Source organism: Hippopotamus amphibius, chromosome 17 (genome assembly GCF_030028045.1).
Source record: "Hippopotamus amphibius kiboko isolate mHipAmp2 chromosome 17, mHipAmp2.hap2, whole genome shotgun sequence".
Classification (NCBI taxonomy): domain Eukaryota; kingdom Metazoa; phylum Chordata; class Mammalia; order Artiodactyla; family Hippopotamidae; genus Hippopotamus; species Hippopotamus amphibius.
Window position 1 is genome coordinate 56,342,196 of NC_080202.1, and position 13,247 is coordinate 56,355,442.

Sequence of the window (13,247 nt, forward strand, 5' to 3'; positions counted from 1 at the left end):
TCCTGTGGGTTTTCTTGCACGGGCTCCCTGATTCTAAAATCCTGTTCATTTTGTAAAAGACTTTTTAGTAATGATATCTAAATCAAGATGCACCTGTACATTAATTTCTGCATCTCGTTTCTGTCATGTCATTTCATGTATTTGTTTTCTCCAGCTGAGCTCTAAGTTCCTGGGATGGAGCCTGGTCCAGGCATTGTCCTGGCGCTCCTATTCCCGGGCCTTCTCAGGCCATGTGGACCAGGGCCATCTTTTCCTTTAAGCCACCCCCTTTGGGGGATCTATGGGGAAACACGTCTCAAATGGACTACCCCGTGGCCCCTCAGCAGAGACAGGTGCTGGGCAGATAGACTCCAGGGCTCCTGGAGACATTGCAGGGGACAAGGGCTAGAGCTGGAAGGGCCCAGAGCTCGTCCAGTCCAGGACTGCCTGTCCCAGGTGACGCCCAGGGAGGTGATGGGACTTGCTGCACACAGCTGGGGCGTGGCAACATTGTGGCCTCTGCACAACGTGGCTCTTGAGCTGTGTGGCCAGCCGCAGCCTCGTCTCACTGTACCCACAGGGCTGGAGAGATGCTTCCTCCCAGCCTCTGGGATTCTGCTTTTTCGTGGTCAGTCAGGTTTTTAGGACTTAACCATCAAACCAAGAGGTAATAGCGGCCCCCAGGAGCCATTCGGTCTGTGCCAGAGTCACCAGGCCAGTTGGTGCCTGAGTGACACCCAGTACCCTAGGATGGGTATCCATTTCATGCCTTGAAATAGTCACCGCAGGTGTTTGAGAAACAAGCAGAGGTTGGTGTGGGTTCAGGGAGGCTGTGTTTCTTCCACGTGGGGTCCTTTATAGTTGAGAGTGGGCTTGGCCTGCCCCACTGGACTCAGATACAATCCCTTTTAGCTCTCTCTCCTTCTCCCTTCCTGCCTTTAAAATGCCAGTCAGAATAGCCAGGATTGGGGGGATATGTATCAAAATCACTTTAGGAACTTTTCCAGAGTGCCTGTTTTCAGAATACCATCCTGGGGACTTGGGCAGCAAGCCTGGAATGGGGCCCTCCTTCTATCCTGACGCCCCTCTGTTAAGAGCCACTCTTACGTGGGGACGAGGTGATGTGCACATGAGTCACCTGGAGACCTTGTCAACCTGTGCATTCTAGGGCGGCTGGGCTGGGGCCTGAGAGTCTACATTTTCAGTGAGATCCAGGACAATGCCCCAGGGGTAGCAAGGGCTGTGTGGAGGGCCATGCATGCCAAATGAGGAAGGATACTAGCAGATCCAGGGCTCTGGAGTCCTAGCGCCGGATGGTCTGGGGCAGGTCACTTACCTCTCTGAGCCTCCAGCCTCCTCTGTGGAGTGAGTGACCACAGCGGTACCTCCACGTGGGGCTTTTCCCTGCACAGCACGAGCTCCGTAAAGGTCTGTTCATGGGATTACCAGCCTGGGTCATTGTTCTGTGAACTCACCTGACGTCAGACACCTGGGGTGAGGGTGGGGGTCTGGAAAGCAGCGTTGGGCTCTCTCTGCACCTGGACAGAGGGCTCGCTCTCTGCTTACTCCCAGGGGCGGGTGCCCAGCAGCCCGGCCATGAGAACAAACGTGAAATCATGCTGTTTACTTTTCTACCTTTTAGTCAAACCTCTTGAGGAGGGAGGCCTTCTCAGTCTAAAGCTTCCCATCTGTACCCTCCTTTCTAATCCGAGAGCCCTGGGCTGTTTTGTCCTTTTTAGAGCCAAGTGGATAAGCAAGGGGCCAAGAGACTGGGTGCAGTGCTGGGTTCTTTCTCCATGCCGGCTCTTGCCACTGGAACACATACGCTGCACCCCAAACACTGCAGCATCTGCAGAGACCCAGCTCTGCTGCCCGGGCTCCAGCTGGGCTGCTGCCAGACACAGCTCCCCGGTCCTTCCCGCTCACTTAGCAGGCAGTTGGACTCGGTCCCCTTTCTCTGTCCCCTTGGGCAGGCTGTGCCTCTGGGCCATTCCAGCAAGCTGGCAGGCTGCAGCTGCCGTTTCCAGGCAGCGATGCAGTCACGCTGCATTGCCGGCCCTGATTGCAGGCCTCTGGACCGCAGTGTGCCATCAGAGAGGGGGGTCCCTGGGGACAGGGCTGTCGTGGGGGTTGAGAGTACAGAGGCCTGGCCAGGTTTCATCTGCAGGGGTTGGGGGATGGCACCCCTTGCCTGCATCGCTGATAGACATTTCCTTTGCGGCCTGGCCCTTCCCGCCTTCCCCCACCTGCCATTTGGTAACAGGAATTTGTGTCTCTCTACCCAGCTCAGCAGTGTATTTACTTGTGTAAATGTTTTCAGGTATTTTCATTTTGTCTCCCCATCTAAATGTAAGTTCTGTAAAGCAAGGACACGTACCTGTGTATTTGTATTCTTGTCTCATTCTGAATCTACAGGAAACACTAAAAAGCTATTAACTTCAGTCTTTGGTTTTAGCAGAGCTTCTGTTGAATGGTTTCTGTAGCATGTGATTGACAGAATTTTCCAGTTAGGGGCACCAGCGTTCGTCTTTTCTTCCACCGCCCAGCCATTTCCAGCTCTCCTCCTCCCCCACGCCTGTGAGGCCCTCTGGCCATTTGTGTTTGCTGGTAAAGCCTTCCATCCTCGGGTGGGCAGCTTGCTGGTGGCGGGATTTTTAGGGCCTCAGTCACGTGATGGTCAACTGAGAAAGTCATTACACTGGCGTTTGCTGGACTCACGGGCCAGTCACAGCCCCAAGTCCATTCAGAACTGAAAGCTGGAAGAGGAGCCCAGCTCCAGTCCACAGTTGGTACCATTTCCTGCCAGTCCCAGTTTTACTGTTCTGAAAGCCAGCTTATTGACATTTTAAGTAATGTCAGAAAGAGTTAAAAGTTCCCCACCCCCACAGTATCTATGTGTAAAAACCCTGGATCCTAGGATTTTTGATTGTTCGCTTGTTTTTGGCTCTAGACCAGCCTTTGATGAGAAGAGATGTCTCTCTCTGCTGAATGTAACTGGCTGACCCTAACCAGAGAGAACCAGCAGAGCAGATAGGTAGGGTGGGGGCTTGTGAACTTCTTGAAAGTGACCCACCATAGGATATACATTTTACATCGTGACCCAGGACACATATATGTTTTATATACAAATGGAAAAGTTGTCTCAAAACAGTACCTAGCCTTCCTGTACGTGATGCACCCAGTGTTGGCCGTGACCCACTAAATTGATTTCATAACCCACTAATGGGTTACAACTCTCATTATGAAAAACACTGCTTGGGAATTCCCTGGCTGCCCAGTGGTTAGGACTCTATGCTTTCGCCTCCAAGGGCCTGGGTTCCATCCCTGGTCGGGGAACTGGGATCCCACGGGCTGAGTGGCACGGCCAAAAAGAGAAGAAAAACACTACTCTAGGGAACATTCCATCCTAGGATTTCCAAGGCTCTTTCAGAATTCCGCACTGTGAGGTAGACGTCCCAGCCTGGCATCGCAGCTTCTCTGGCCTCCAAATTGCATTTGCTTGGAGGGAGGGAGTGCATATCCCTGGGCCTGCCGGTTCCCCCTTCCCCACCCATCTCCACACCAGATCCTTCTAAATGCTTTAAAGGCTGTGTACAGTCCTTATTTTACATTTGTATTCTTCTCTAGCCTTGAATCTATAGGAAGCACTAAAAAAATTTCACTGACCTCAGTCCTAGGGTTAGCACAGTTCCTATCGAATGGTTTCCTCTCTTTGCAACCCCCCAGACTGGATTGGGCTTCTCAGCCAGTGACCAGCATGCCCTCCACTCCACCTTGGCCTGGAGTGCAGCTGGGTGGCCACTGCAGTGAGCTGGGGTGCTGGCAGCCGAGCGGACCCTGGGGCAGCAGGACTGGGGCCTTCTTCAGCATCTGCGACCTCGGCCGAGGGAGTGAGGGGCTGGTTAGGGGGCCCTGGAGTCTCCTCCCCACCCCCCACTGACTACTGTCCTCGCTTGAGCTGTGTGAGAGGTGGGAGGGATGGTGTTTCTCAGATTGTTTTTTACCACTTGGGGAGTAGCAGGCCTTCAGAAACTTCCAGCCCTGGTCTGACCTCGTCATATCCCTTTCAGGAGTCTGTTCTTTGCGTCCTAGCCCAGGTACACAGCCTCATCTCCCGTGCGTCTGCCGGACCTGCCACTTGTCTCTCCCCTCCCTCCCCAGGGAGGGCCTGGCTCAGGCCACTGGACACAGCCCAGACCAGGGGCCACAGCAAGACGTCCCGTCTTCCACTCACTCCCCAGGGGTACGGTATGGGGCTGGCAGACAGCTTGGCCTTGTGACCCAAGACTGTGAGTGCTGGCGTTTTGTTTGAAGCTACTCCCATTGTCAGTTGAGGGTCTGGTACAGCTCACATCGCCGTAGGGAAGACTGCGTGGCTTTCTTGCTGTGGGTCCAAGGGCACCCCCCACCCCCACCGCCCTGCACCATGTTTCAGCCTTGCCGGAGTTTGACAGGAGATGGCAGTGGTGGGCAGCTGGCTTCCAGCCTTGACACAGATGCTCAGGCCCCTTTAACGGCCCTCCTTTTCCTGTTTTTTGACTTCCTGCCTCTTCCCCTCTCACACTAGGAGCCCTGTTAGTGGATACTGATCTTAGTGACCAGGCATGAAGCCCCCCTTTTTCTCCTAGGGCGAGTGCCCGGCCCCCACTGAGCAGGCCAGCCCTTAGAGCCACCCAGTCCTACAGGATGTGACGTTCAGATCCACTTGAAAGTGGCTTCTTATTTCAGCTTCCTTGTGTTTTCAGCCAGTTGATCAGCCTCAGTTTGCCTTTTTCTATCCTTGGAGCATTTTTATACGGTGAATTAGGTTCTTCCAGGTCAGTCGAGAGCAGCCTTAGGAGTGAGGGTCTAGACCGAGAGCTGCGCTCCTTGTTCCTGCTGTGCCGTCAGTGCCAGCATCAGAGCCGCAGCTCAGGGGAGCAGTGGGGGGCGGAGAGTGGGCCTCCAGGCCGGGGCAGAGCTCCTTGGAGCTCAAGTGGCGGTGGGGCAGAAGTGCCCAGCCCCCCGGCCATGTTGCCTTCCCCCGGCAGTGTGCCCGCTCCTCCCTTTGCCACCGCATTGCTTTCCCACTTGAAGCACCTCATTAGCTCTGACTTCAGAAAGAATCCAGGGGGTGATCCTCTCGCCCACCTCTGGTCTCAGCACCACCAGGCTCTCTTGGGAACAGCCTCAGGGCTCCTCAGCCTCGGCACTGCTGATGCTTTGGGCCGGATCGTTCTCTGTCATGGGGGCTGTACTGTGCATTGTCGGATGTTTAACAGCATCCCTGCCTCTGCCCACCAGGAGCCCCTTCCCCCAGCCGTGACAACCAAAAGTGTTATGAATGTCCTCTGAGGGCAGGGCCGTCCTAAGTTGAGAACCACTGGGCTACATGGTCTCCCTACAGCATGTTCTCTGCCCAGTAGCCAGATGATTCTTTCAGCGGGGCCCTCCGCTCCGAGACCTGCAGGAGCTTCCGTCTCACTCAGGACGAATGCGCAGGTCCTTCCCTGGTGCTTCCTCGAAGGCCCCTGGCACCTGGCCTCGCCTCCTGCTGCTTGGTGCTCCGTCGCAGCCCTGTGGACCTCAGCTGGTCGTCAGACACTCCCGGCACACTCCCCCAGGCCTTCAGGGCAGCTCTTCTGTCTGCTTGGAAAGCTCACTGCCTTAATACACTCAGATCTCTGGTCACATGTCATCTTGGAGTGGCCTTTCCTGATCACCCACTTAAAATAACTCGCTCTGCTGGCCTCCTGCTTCCAGTCTCTCCCCACACGCCCCTGTAGTGCCTTGGTTTCCTGTATGGCACAAGTCACCACCTGACCTCTGTGTGTGTGTGCGCGCGCGCGCGTGCGCACATCTGTCTGTCCCTTTGCTGCACTAGAATGGAGGCTGAGTCAGAGCAGAACTTACCTCACCAGTCCTGTCCTCCCTGAAGCCTGGCTCTCCGGCCCCAGAGCAGGTGCAGGAATCCTCTCCACGAGGGGCAGGTGTGTTGTTTGCTACTCCTGTTTCCAGAAGAGGCAGTGCCAGCAAAGGATGTGGGTTCTCAAGCACCCACCAAGCACGTCCCAGAGACGTGTCACATAAGTGTCCAAGCACAGGGAATTATACCCAGTCTCTTGTAATAACCTATAATGGAATATAATCTGCAAAAACCCCACAAAAACAAATCGCTATGCTGTACGCTTGAAACACACAATATTGTAAATCAACTATACGTCAATTTAAAAAATTAAAAAAGAAAAGCCTCCAAAGTAATGCATGTTCATTTTTAAAGCCACCTGTAGCCCCTCTTTGTTCAGACACTTTAACATTTCAGTGTTATCTTTCTTGTCTTTTTTTCTGTTCAGAAACCTCTGACGGCTACAGCTCTCTCTCTCAAGAAATGTTAAATGATAGGTCACCACCTAAGAGGTTGTTCAGAATTTTAGAGCCGATAATGACAGTTAAAATCTATCCACCTTCCGCCTCAGATCCCATCTAGTAACAGTTTTTTTAAAACTGCATCCAGGGTGCACCTAACCAAAAAACGTGGCTCTTTTTCATGGCTTGGTTTCACGCTAGAATCTGGCGTTTTCTTAGAGCAGGCACAGCGCCCTCTGGTGTTCGCCTCTGGTGTCTGGTGCCTGTGACCTGGGCGTGTGATGTCAGGGCAGGAGGAGCGCGGGAGGGCGGACTGCTGAGACGCCGGCACCTCCCACCTGACGGCCTCGGGGGGCGCTCAGGGCCCTGATGACATCTGCAGGCAAGAGCCACCACAGCTGCTGCCATGTGCCCCAGAAGCGAACAGAACAGGAGAAGATTTACTGTTTTTCAGAGTGTGTGGACCTGCCAGGAATGTGTTTTACCCCGTTCTTATCTCTACCGCTCTGGGGAGGGAGGAGCTTTTCATGTGGTTAAGAGAATGGACTTGAGCTGGACTGCCTGAGTTCAGTCGTGGCTGCACCACTTAGGACTTATTTTCTCTTTGTCTCAGTTTACTTATCTGTAAAGACAGTACACTTCTTTCGTGGAGCTGTGGAGGATTTCTCAGGTTAAAACTCGAGAAGTGCTAGAGAGCTGCCTGGAGTGTAACACCACCAGCTGTGCTGTCGCTGTGGGGGGGGGGGGGGGGGGGGGGCGGGCCTCCAGAGCAGAGCTTCCTTCCAGAGCGGGGATTCTGAAAGCCTTTGAGATGCAGGGAGCACGTGCCCGGAACAGGGAGAGGCGAGGAGGACGTGGGGAAGCGCCGTTCTGTGGGAGGTGCCCTGCGGGAGCGGCTAACAAATGTGACAAGAGCAGTTCCCGGCATGGTGGGGCGTGGGCACCTGGGAGGGAAAGTTGTGAGAGAGCATGGAGAGACTTGTGGGCCATCCTCGCCCTCCCAGGCGTCTTATTCTCATTTTCTGGAATTCCCAAGGGAAGGGAATGTAGCCAGAACAGTGGCCCCTGCACTCCCTCTCCTCCCTGTCACTTCTGCTCTTCTCATTGTCATGCAAGATTAGAAGAGCCTGGAGACCCAGCTTCATGGTGGAGGGGAGTCAGACTCCAGCAAGAGGCCACATGCAGGTCAAGAGAGCCACATCCGGGGACACATTGGCTCACCAGGCCCCCCTCCTGCCTGGTGAACAATGGGACCTGCCTGCCCCACAGCCTCACAGAGGTTCTGCAAAGGGAGGAAGGAGAAAACCTGCCGCTGGCCTGGCGGTGATGCCAGCTTTCACTGGCTGTGTTGTTCCTGCTTTGGCCTCAGAGCGGGAGCCTCAGTTTCCCCTGTACCCTCGGAGGCAGCGAGGCTGGGCCCTGTCCTGTCAAAGACCGCACTGATTTAGGTTTTGCACCTGGGCCACTCCCCTCCTTTCCTGGCAGCTCTCTCAGGACTGACACCTACACTGAGGTTGGGATGACACGCAGGCTCAACTTGGGTCTCTTCTCAGGGCCCGCGAGCCGGCGAGGCCGCCTGTGCCTGCAGCCCAGCCGAGTGCCATGTCGCCTCCCACCCCTCACAGCACAGTCCCTCTCCCAGGGAGTTTGCCCTCACTGCAGCTTCTGGTTTCTGTGGCAACTTGGGGAGACCTGCAGTTGTGGCTTTTTGAAGTCTGAAGTGGGTTTGAGATAGGGTGGGACAGCATAGAAAATGCTATGTCCCACCCATCGATTTGGGCCGAGAGGGTTACAGGATAGGAGGTTCTTTGAATTAGAAAAACAGCACTGTCGTCCCAGCACACCCTTAGCAGAGCTCCACGTGGCCCCTCACAGCCTCCTGGGATCTTGGAGCCTGAACTCAGGGTCTTCATCCTGCATCTGGGGGGCGGCGGAGGCAGGTGACGTGATCACAGCGGGCACTGGCTGAGCTCTGACGGTGCACTGGGTGCCCAGCGGCCATCTGTGCCTTCACTGCCTTGTAATCCTCTTGAGCCGCTCGCCCCACCTTCTACAGGAGCACTTTGTGAAGCCGCAGCGCCGGCACTGGTGAGTGTCCGGTGTGCGTAACCCCGGGGCTCCTTCTCCTCTGGAGAAGCTTGTGTCCCTGTTGATGGTGAGCCCATTGCTTCCCATTTACTTTTTTTTTAAGTCGCATCCCACTAACAGCAGGGTTTGCGCTAGTTGTCGTTGCTAGGATTTTGGTGACCTTAAGTGCGTGTCTGCCTTTTCAGTATCTCAGTTCTCCTCTTCTGGAGGTCACCTCTCCAGGCCCCAAGTGCTGCGGTGCAGTGATCTTGAGGAGCCTTTGGCTGTGTGTTTGAGGGAACAGCTCTCCCATCCCCATAGTTTGGGGTCTTGGAGATACAGAGCTAGGGCAGCCAAGGACCACCCGTTCCCAGGACCCAGTGAAGAACCACAGAGGAGTGGCCCCAGGTTTGGGGAGCCAGCAAGGAAGACGCGCTGGCCCAGGGGAGAAGCACCTCCCGCTGGGCTGTTGTGGGGGATTGGGAAGGGGGGTGGCTGTCGTGGAGGGAAGGGTCAGTGCTTGCTATGCAGTTGGCCAGACGCCAGAAGCCAGCGTCCTGAGAGTTAAGCAGCAGCCTGTAGTCCTCCGCGGGGCAGTAGATAAGGAGTAGGCTGCAGCTGGCCCGGCAGGATAGCCCAGATTAGAAGGTGGTGCAGCTGATAGCAGCCTCAGGGTGACCCTCGGCCCAGTGTCCTGCTCCTCCTCCAGCCCACCCTGCTCAGCACTCAGCGGCAGGGACGCAGGGCAGGCAGAAGGTGGAAAAAGGATTCCACTCATAGCAAAATGTTTTGCTCTCTACGGAGTGGGCTGTTAAATCTTTAATTTAAATGAGGCCTTACGTGCTCTGTCATTTAGCCACACTTTTCAGTGTGATCAGAATTACCTCGAGTGAGGGACTTCCCTGGTGACACAGTGGTTAAGAATTTGCCTGCCAGTGCAGGGGACACGCGTTCAATCCCTGGTCTGGGAAGATCCCACATGCTGTGGAGCAACCTAAGCCCGTGCGCCACAACTAGAGAAGGCCCATCAGCAGCGAAGACCCAGCACAGCCAAAAATAAAAATAAATAAATAAATAATAGATACATCTTTAAAAAAAAAAAATTACCTCTAATGAGGAGCACGGCATTTGCCTTTGAGGTCTTGCCTGGCGCGCTGTCTCCTGATCTGGGTGCTGTTGAGGGGCGCGTGGGATTTGGGAAAGCCGAGCTCGGGACTTAGGGTTTGTGCACCTCACTGTGTGTATGCTATACTTCGTTAGAAAGTTAGAGAAGACTGTACCCCGTAGTGATCTCGGAGGCTGTGCTCTCACACCTGTGCTCTCTGTTTCAGCTGAAACTAGAGGACCGCTCCGTGGTGCCCCGGGACGTGGTCCGGCACATGCGTTCCACTGTGAGTCCCGTGTCCCACCCGGTGGGGGGGGGGGGGGCTGGCCTGGGGCCGGGCCGGGTGGGGCTGCTGGGCAGCCCATGGGGCGCCTGCCGGGCCTGGATGCCTTTCCCTCCGCAGGACAGCCAGTGCGGCACCGTGATCGACGTGAACATTGACTGCGCTGTCAAGCTCATTGGCACCAACTGCATCGTCTACCCCGTCAACAGCAAGGACCTGCAGCACATCTGGGTGAGCCCGCCCCGCCCACCACCCCTGCTGACCTCTCTTCTCGGGGTTCTGGTTCTTTCCTGAGCCAGGCAGCCAAGTCCAGCGGTCAGCTCGCCTTCTACAGCCTGATCGCCGCTTCTTGTGAGTCAGCCATTCAGACTCGAGATCAGGACACGGCTTTACGTCTCCAGTAGAGACTCTGGTTTCCTTTCTCCTCTAATACTTTTTTTGGAACAAATTTCAGTTCATTTTTTAAATGATTTCAAACGTACTAAAAAGTTGTAGGTACCTGTGTCCCCCGCAGCATCCTGGCTGGTGATGTTTTGCTGTGTTAGCTCCAGCGCCTTTCCTCCCTCCTTCCCCACCTCTCTCGAACCCCCCATCCCCTCCCTCCCCCTTTTCTGAAACATTTGAAAGCAAACTACAGATATGATGCCAAAGGATGCCCCTAAATACTCCAATGTGTGTTTCCCCAAAACAGGAACACTCTCCTATTTAACCACCATTCAGAGCCCCAGATGAGGACTTTGACCCATTACTGTCCAATCCACAGACCCTATTCAGTCGTCCCAACAGTCTCCTTTTCTCTGACCCAGGACTCCATCAGGAGCACACACTTAGTTGTCAGCTCTTTGATCTCCCCGGTATGGAGCGGTTCCCCAGTCTCACTTTGTCTTATCCCGGGTGACCCTGAGCATGGGGCCATCTGATGGTGCCGTGACCAGCCTCGGGCCCTGTGTTCTCGGCAGAACTGCCCAGAAGTGCCACTGAGCTCTTTGCTGACCCGGAACGTCCTGCAGCTGCAGCATGGGGGCGTTCCCTGTGCTCCCCAGTCGGGCTGGGCTCTGCCAGGCCTCCCCACTGTAAAGTCAGCAGTCACCTCTTTCTAAGCAATTGTATCAATTTTGTGGGGAGATGTTCCAGGATTGAGTCAGTAACCTGGTACTTCTCAAACCCCCACCCACCAGCCTTAGCTTGCACTAACAATTCCCACCTGAACCAGCCAGCATTCTGATGGCTGCTAAATGGTGATTTTGTGACTCCCTTGTTGCCTGCTTGTTTTTTTAGTCTGGCATTCTACTTTATGAAAAAGCTGTGCTTTCTGTCCCGTTTATGTGTTCATTTTTTACCTCAGCATGGATGCAGAGGCTCCTGTTTTATTCGGTTGGTTATAATCCATTACTGTCATCTTTTGTTTGGTGCTTAATAGATCCCAGATTTGGCCAGTAGGAATCCCTTCAAGCTGGCATCTGTGTCCTTTTGACGTGTCCCCGCCAGTTTTTTTTTAACTCTTACTTTCCATCTTGTATTTATTTATTTTTTATTAATTTATGTATTTTGGCTGCACCGGGTCTTAGTTGTGGCATGCAGACTCTTTAGTTGCGGCATGCGGGATCTAGTCCCCCAACCAGAGATTGAACCCGGGCCCCCTGCATTGAGAGCGTGGAGTCTTACCCACTGGACCACCAGGGAAGTCCTCCATCTTGTATTTTTTCTGGTCCAGCCCAGAATGAGCTGTTTCTTCAAGAGGCCCTGGTTCCTTTCAAAAAGTGGTATTTCAGAAGCCAAGATCTGGATGCAGGCTGAGTGTGCTAATGGCTACTAGGCCCTATCCAGGGCAGCACTAGGGAATCCACGTATGTGTCTGTACATAGACATGCACACATCTAAATATGTCCGTGCCTGTTCTGTGTGTATATTACAGTGTACGAGTTCATCGATCCCTCCAACTCCAGTCCGACTCCTCAGATTCCTCCTCTCTCCCCCTTCCTGTACCGTCCCCAAGAGCAGAAGGCTTGGCGCTTGGTATCCTCAGTATAGTGATTTATCAGTATTTACTTAAATCACTTATTTGTCTGTGTAACCACCCTCCCCAGTCCACGCCCACTTGTGTCCTGTGGCCTTGGAACGTCCTCAAGCTTCTGCCTCTGCGTGGGGGGGGAGTTGGGGTACGGCTGGACTCTCGGGGAAAGCCTGCTGTAGCAGTTATTAGGTCTGACCTATCTAGAGCCTTCCTCCCTACCTGTGGGGCCAAGAGGAAGTGGTGCTGCGGGCACCAGTGTCATGGGTCACCTCTCACACCCGTCCCCCTGGTCTGCAGCCCTTCATGTATGGGGACTACATTGCCTATGACTGCTGGCTGGGGAAAGTCTACGACTTGAAGAACCAGATCATCCTGAAGCTGTCCAACGGTGCCAGGTGCGGAGCTCCCCATGGAGCAGCTGTCGTTCAGCAGGAGTGGCCCCGAAGGAGGGCAGGGGGTGTTTTCTCCGCTCCTCGAGGGCTGTGCCAGGGGCTGCAGGCATCCGGGGCCTCGCGTCTCCGGGCCTGACCCTGGGCCAGGCTCCTTGTCAGCCTGGCCTGATTCTCTGGCTCCGTTTCTGGTCTTGGCTCTACCCTGGCTTGGGGAGAGCAGCGTTTTCATTCAGAACCTGAGAGGGGCTGATGCTTTATTTTAGGCACTTTAATGGTGGTGAACGCTGAGATCTGGGGGTAGAGTCTTATCTGTTCTGGGAGAGTTTCTTATACCAGTGCGGGGGCTGAGGTGTGGGCAGAGGATGAATTATCCATTTTAAGGCACGTGGATGCCTCCGGACAACTCCTTTAGACCCTGACCAGCACCGCACGGGGTCCTGGCTGCCTCGCCTCCCCTGAGACTCAGGCACTGTGTCCGGTGCCAACCAAGCCCCTGTGCCCTGCTGCAGGTGCTCCATGAACACAGAGGATGGTGCCAAGCTCTACGATGTCTGCCCGCACGTCAGCGACTCTGTATGTTGGCTTCACGCGAGGAGCCTGGGGGGCGGGGGCCCTGGGCTCGTGTTCCTCAGCCCCTGGCTGTGCAGGAGGGGCTTCTAGCGGAGAGCTGGGAGCCGACCCAGGCTAACTGCTGCTTCCAGGCCAGTGCTTTCCTAGAGAAGGGGCGGGTGTGTGTCCAAAGGAGTAAAAGTTTGGGAGTGGGCAGAAAGTAGGAGAACTTTTCTTTGCATTTTGTTAACTTTTTATCTCGTCCTTTTAAAATCTCCCTTCTTCTCAGCGTGTATGCAGTACTGTACTATAATATGACATCTTAGAACAGTAGTGCATGACACAGTTGTAAATAGTGGCAGGGGAGTGTGTGTGCGATTGAACAGGTTTGGGGACCCCTGCCCTCTAGAGCTTCAGTCCTCACAGTGTCTCCCCTGGACCAGCAACAGTGTCGTGGCCTGAGAGCTTGTTGGAAGCAGAATGGGTCAGATGTGCACTTTAGGAAGATCCCCT

At 54.6% G+C, this 13,247-nt stretch overlaps 1 protein-coding gene across 5 annotated transcripts in view; it reads left to right on the forward strand.

The window, feature by feature from the left end:
- Positions 1-13,247, forward strand: part of UBE2O (ubiquitin conjugating enzyme E2 O) — a 52,303-nt gene that overhangs the window by 29,187 nt on the left and 9,869 nt on the right. For all 5 annotated transcript variants that reach the window (XR_009049969.1, XM_057715224.1, XM_057715225.1 and 2 more), the window contains exons 2-5: positions 9,723-9,782; positions 9,900-10,010; positions 12,091-12,188; positions 12,695-12,758. Coding sequence is in view for 4 of the 5 variants with exons in the window: in XM_057715224.1 (XP_057571207.1) it covers positions 9,723-9,782; positions 9,900-10,010; positions 12,091-12,188; positions 12,695-12,758 (333 nt within the window). In the remaining variant the exon portion in view is untranslated. The remainder of the gene's footprint in view (positions 1-9,722; positions 9,783-9,899; positions 10,011-12,090; positions 12,189-12,694; positions 12,759-13,247) is intronic.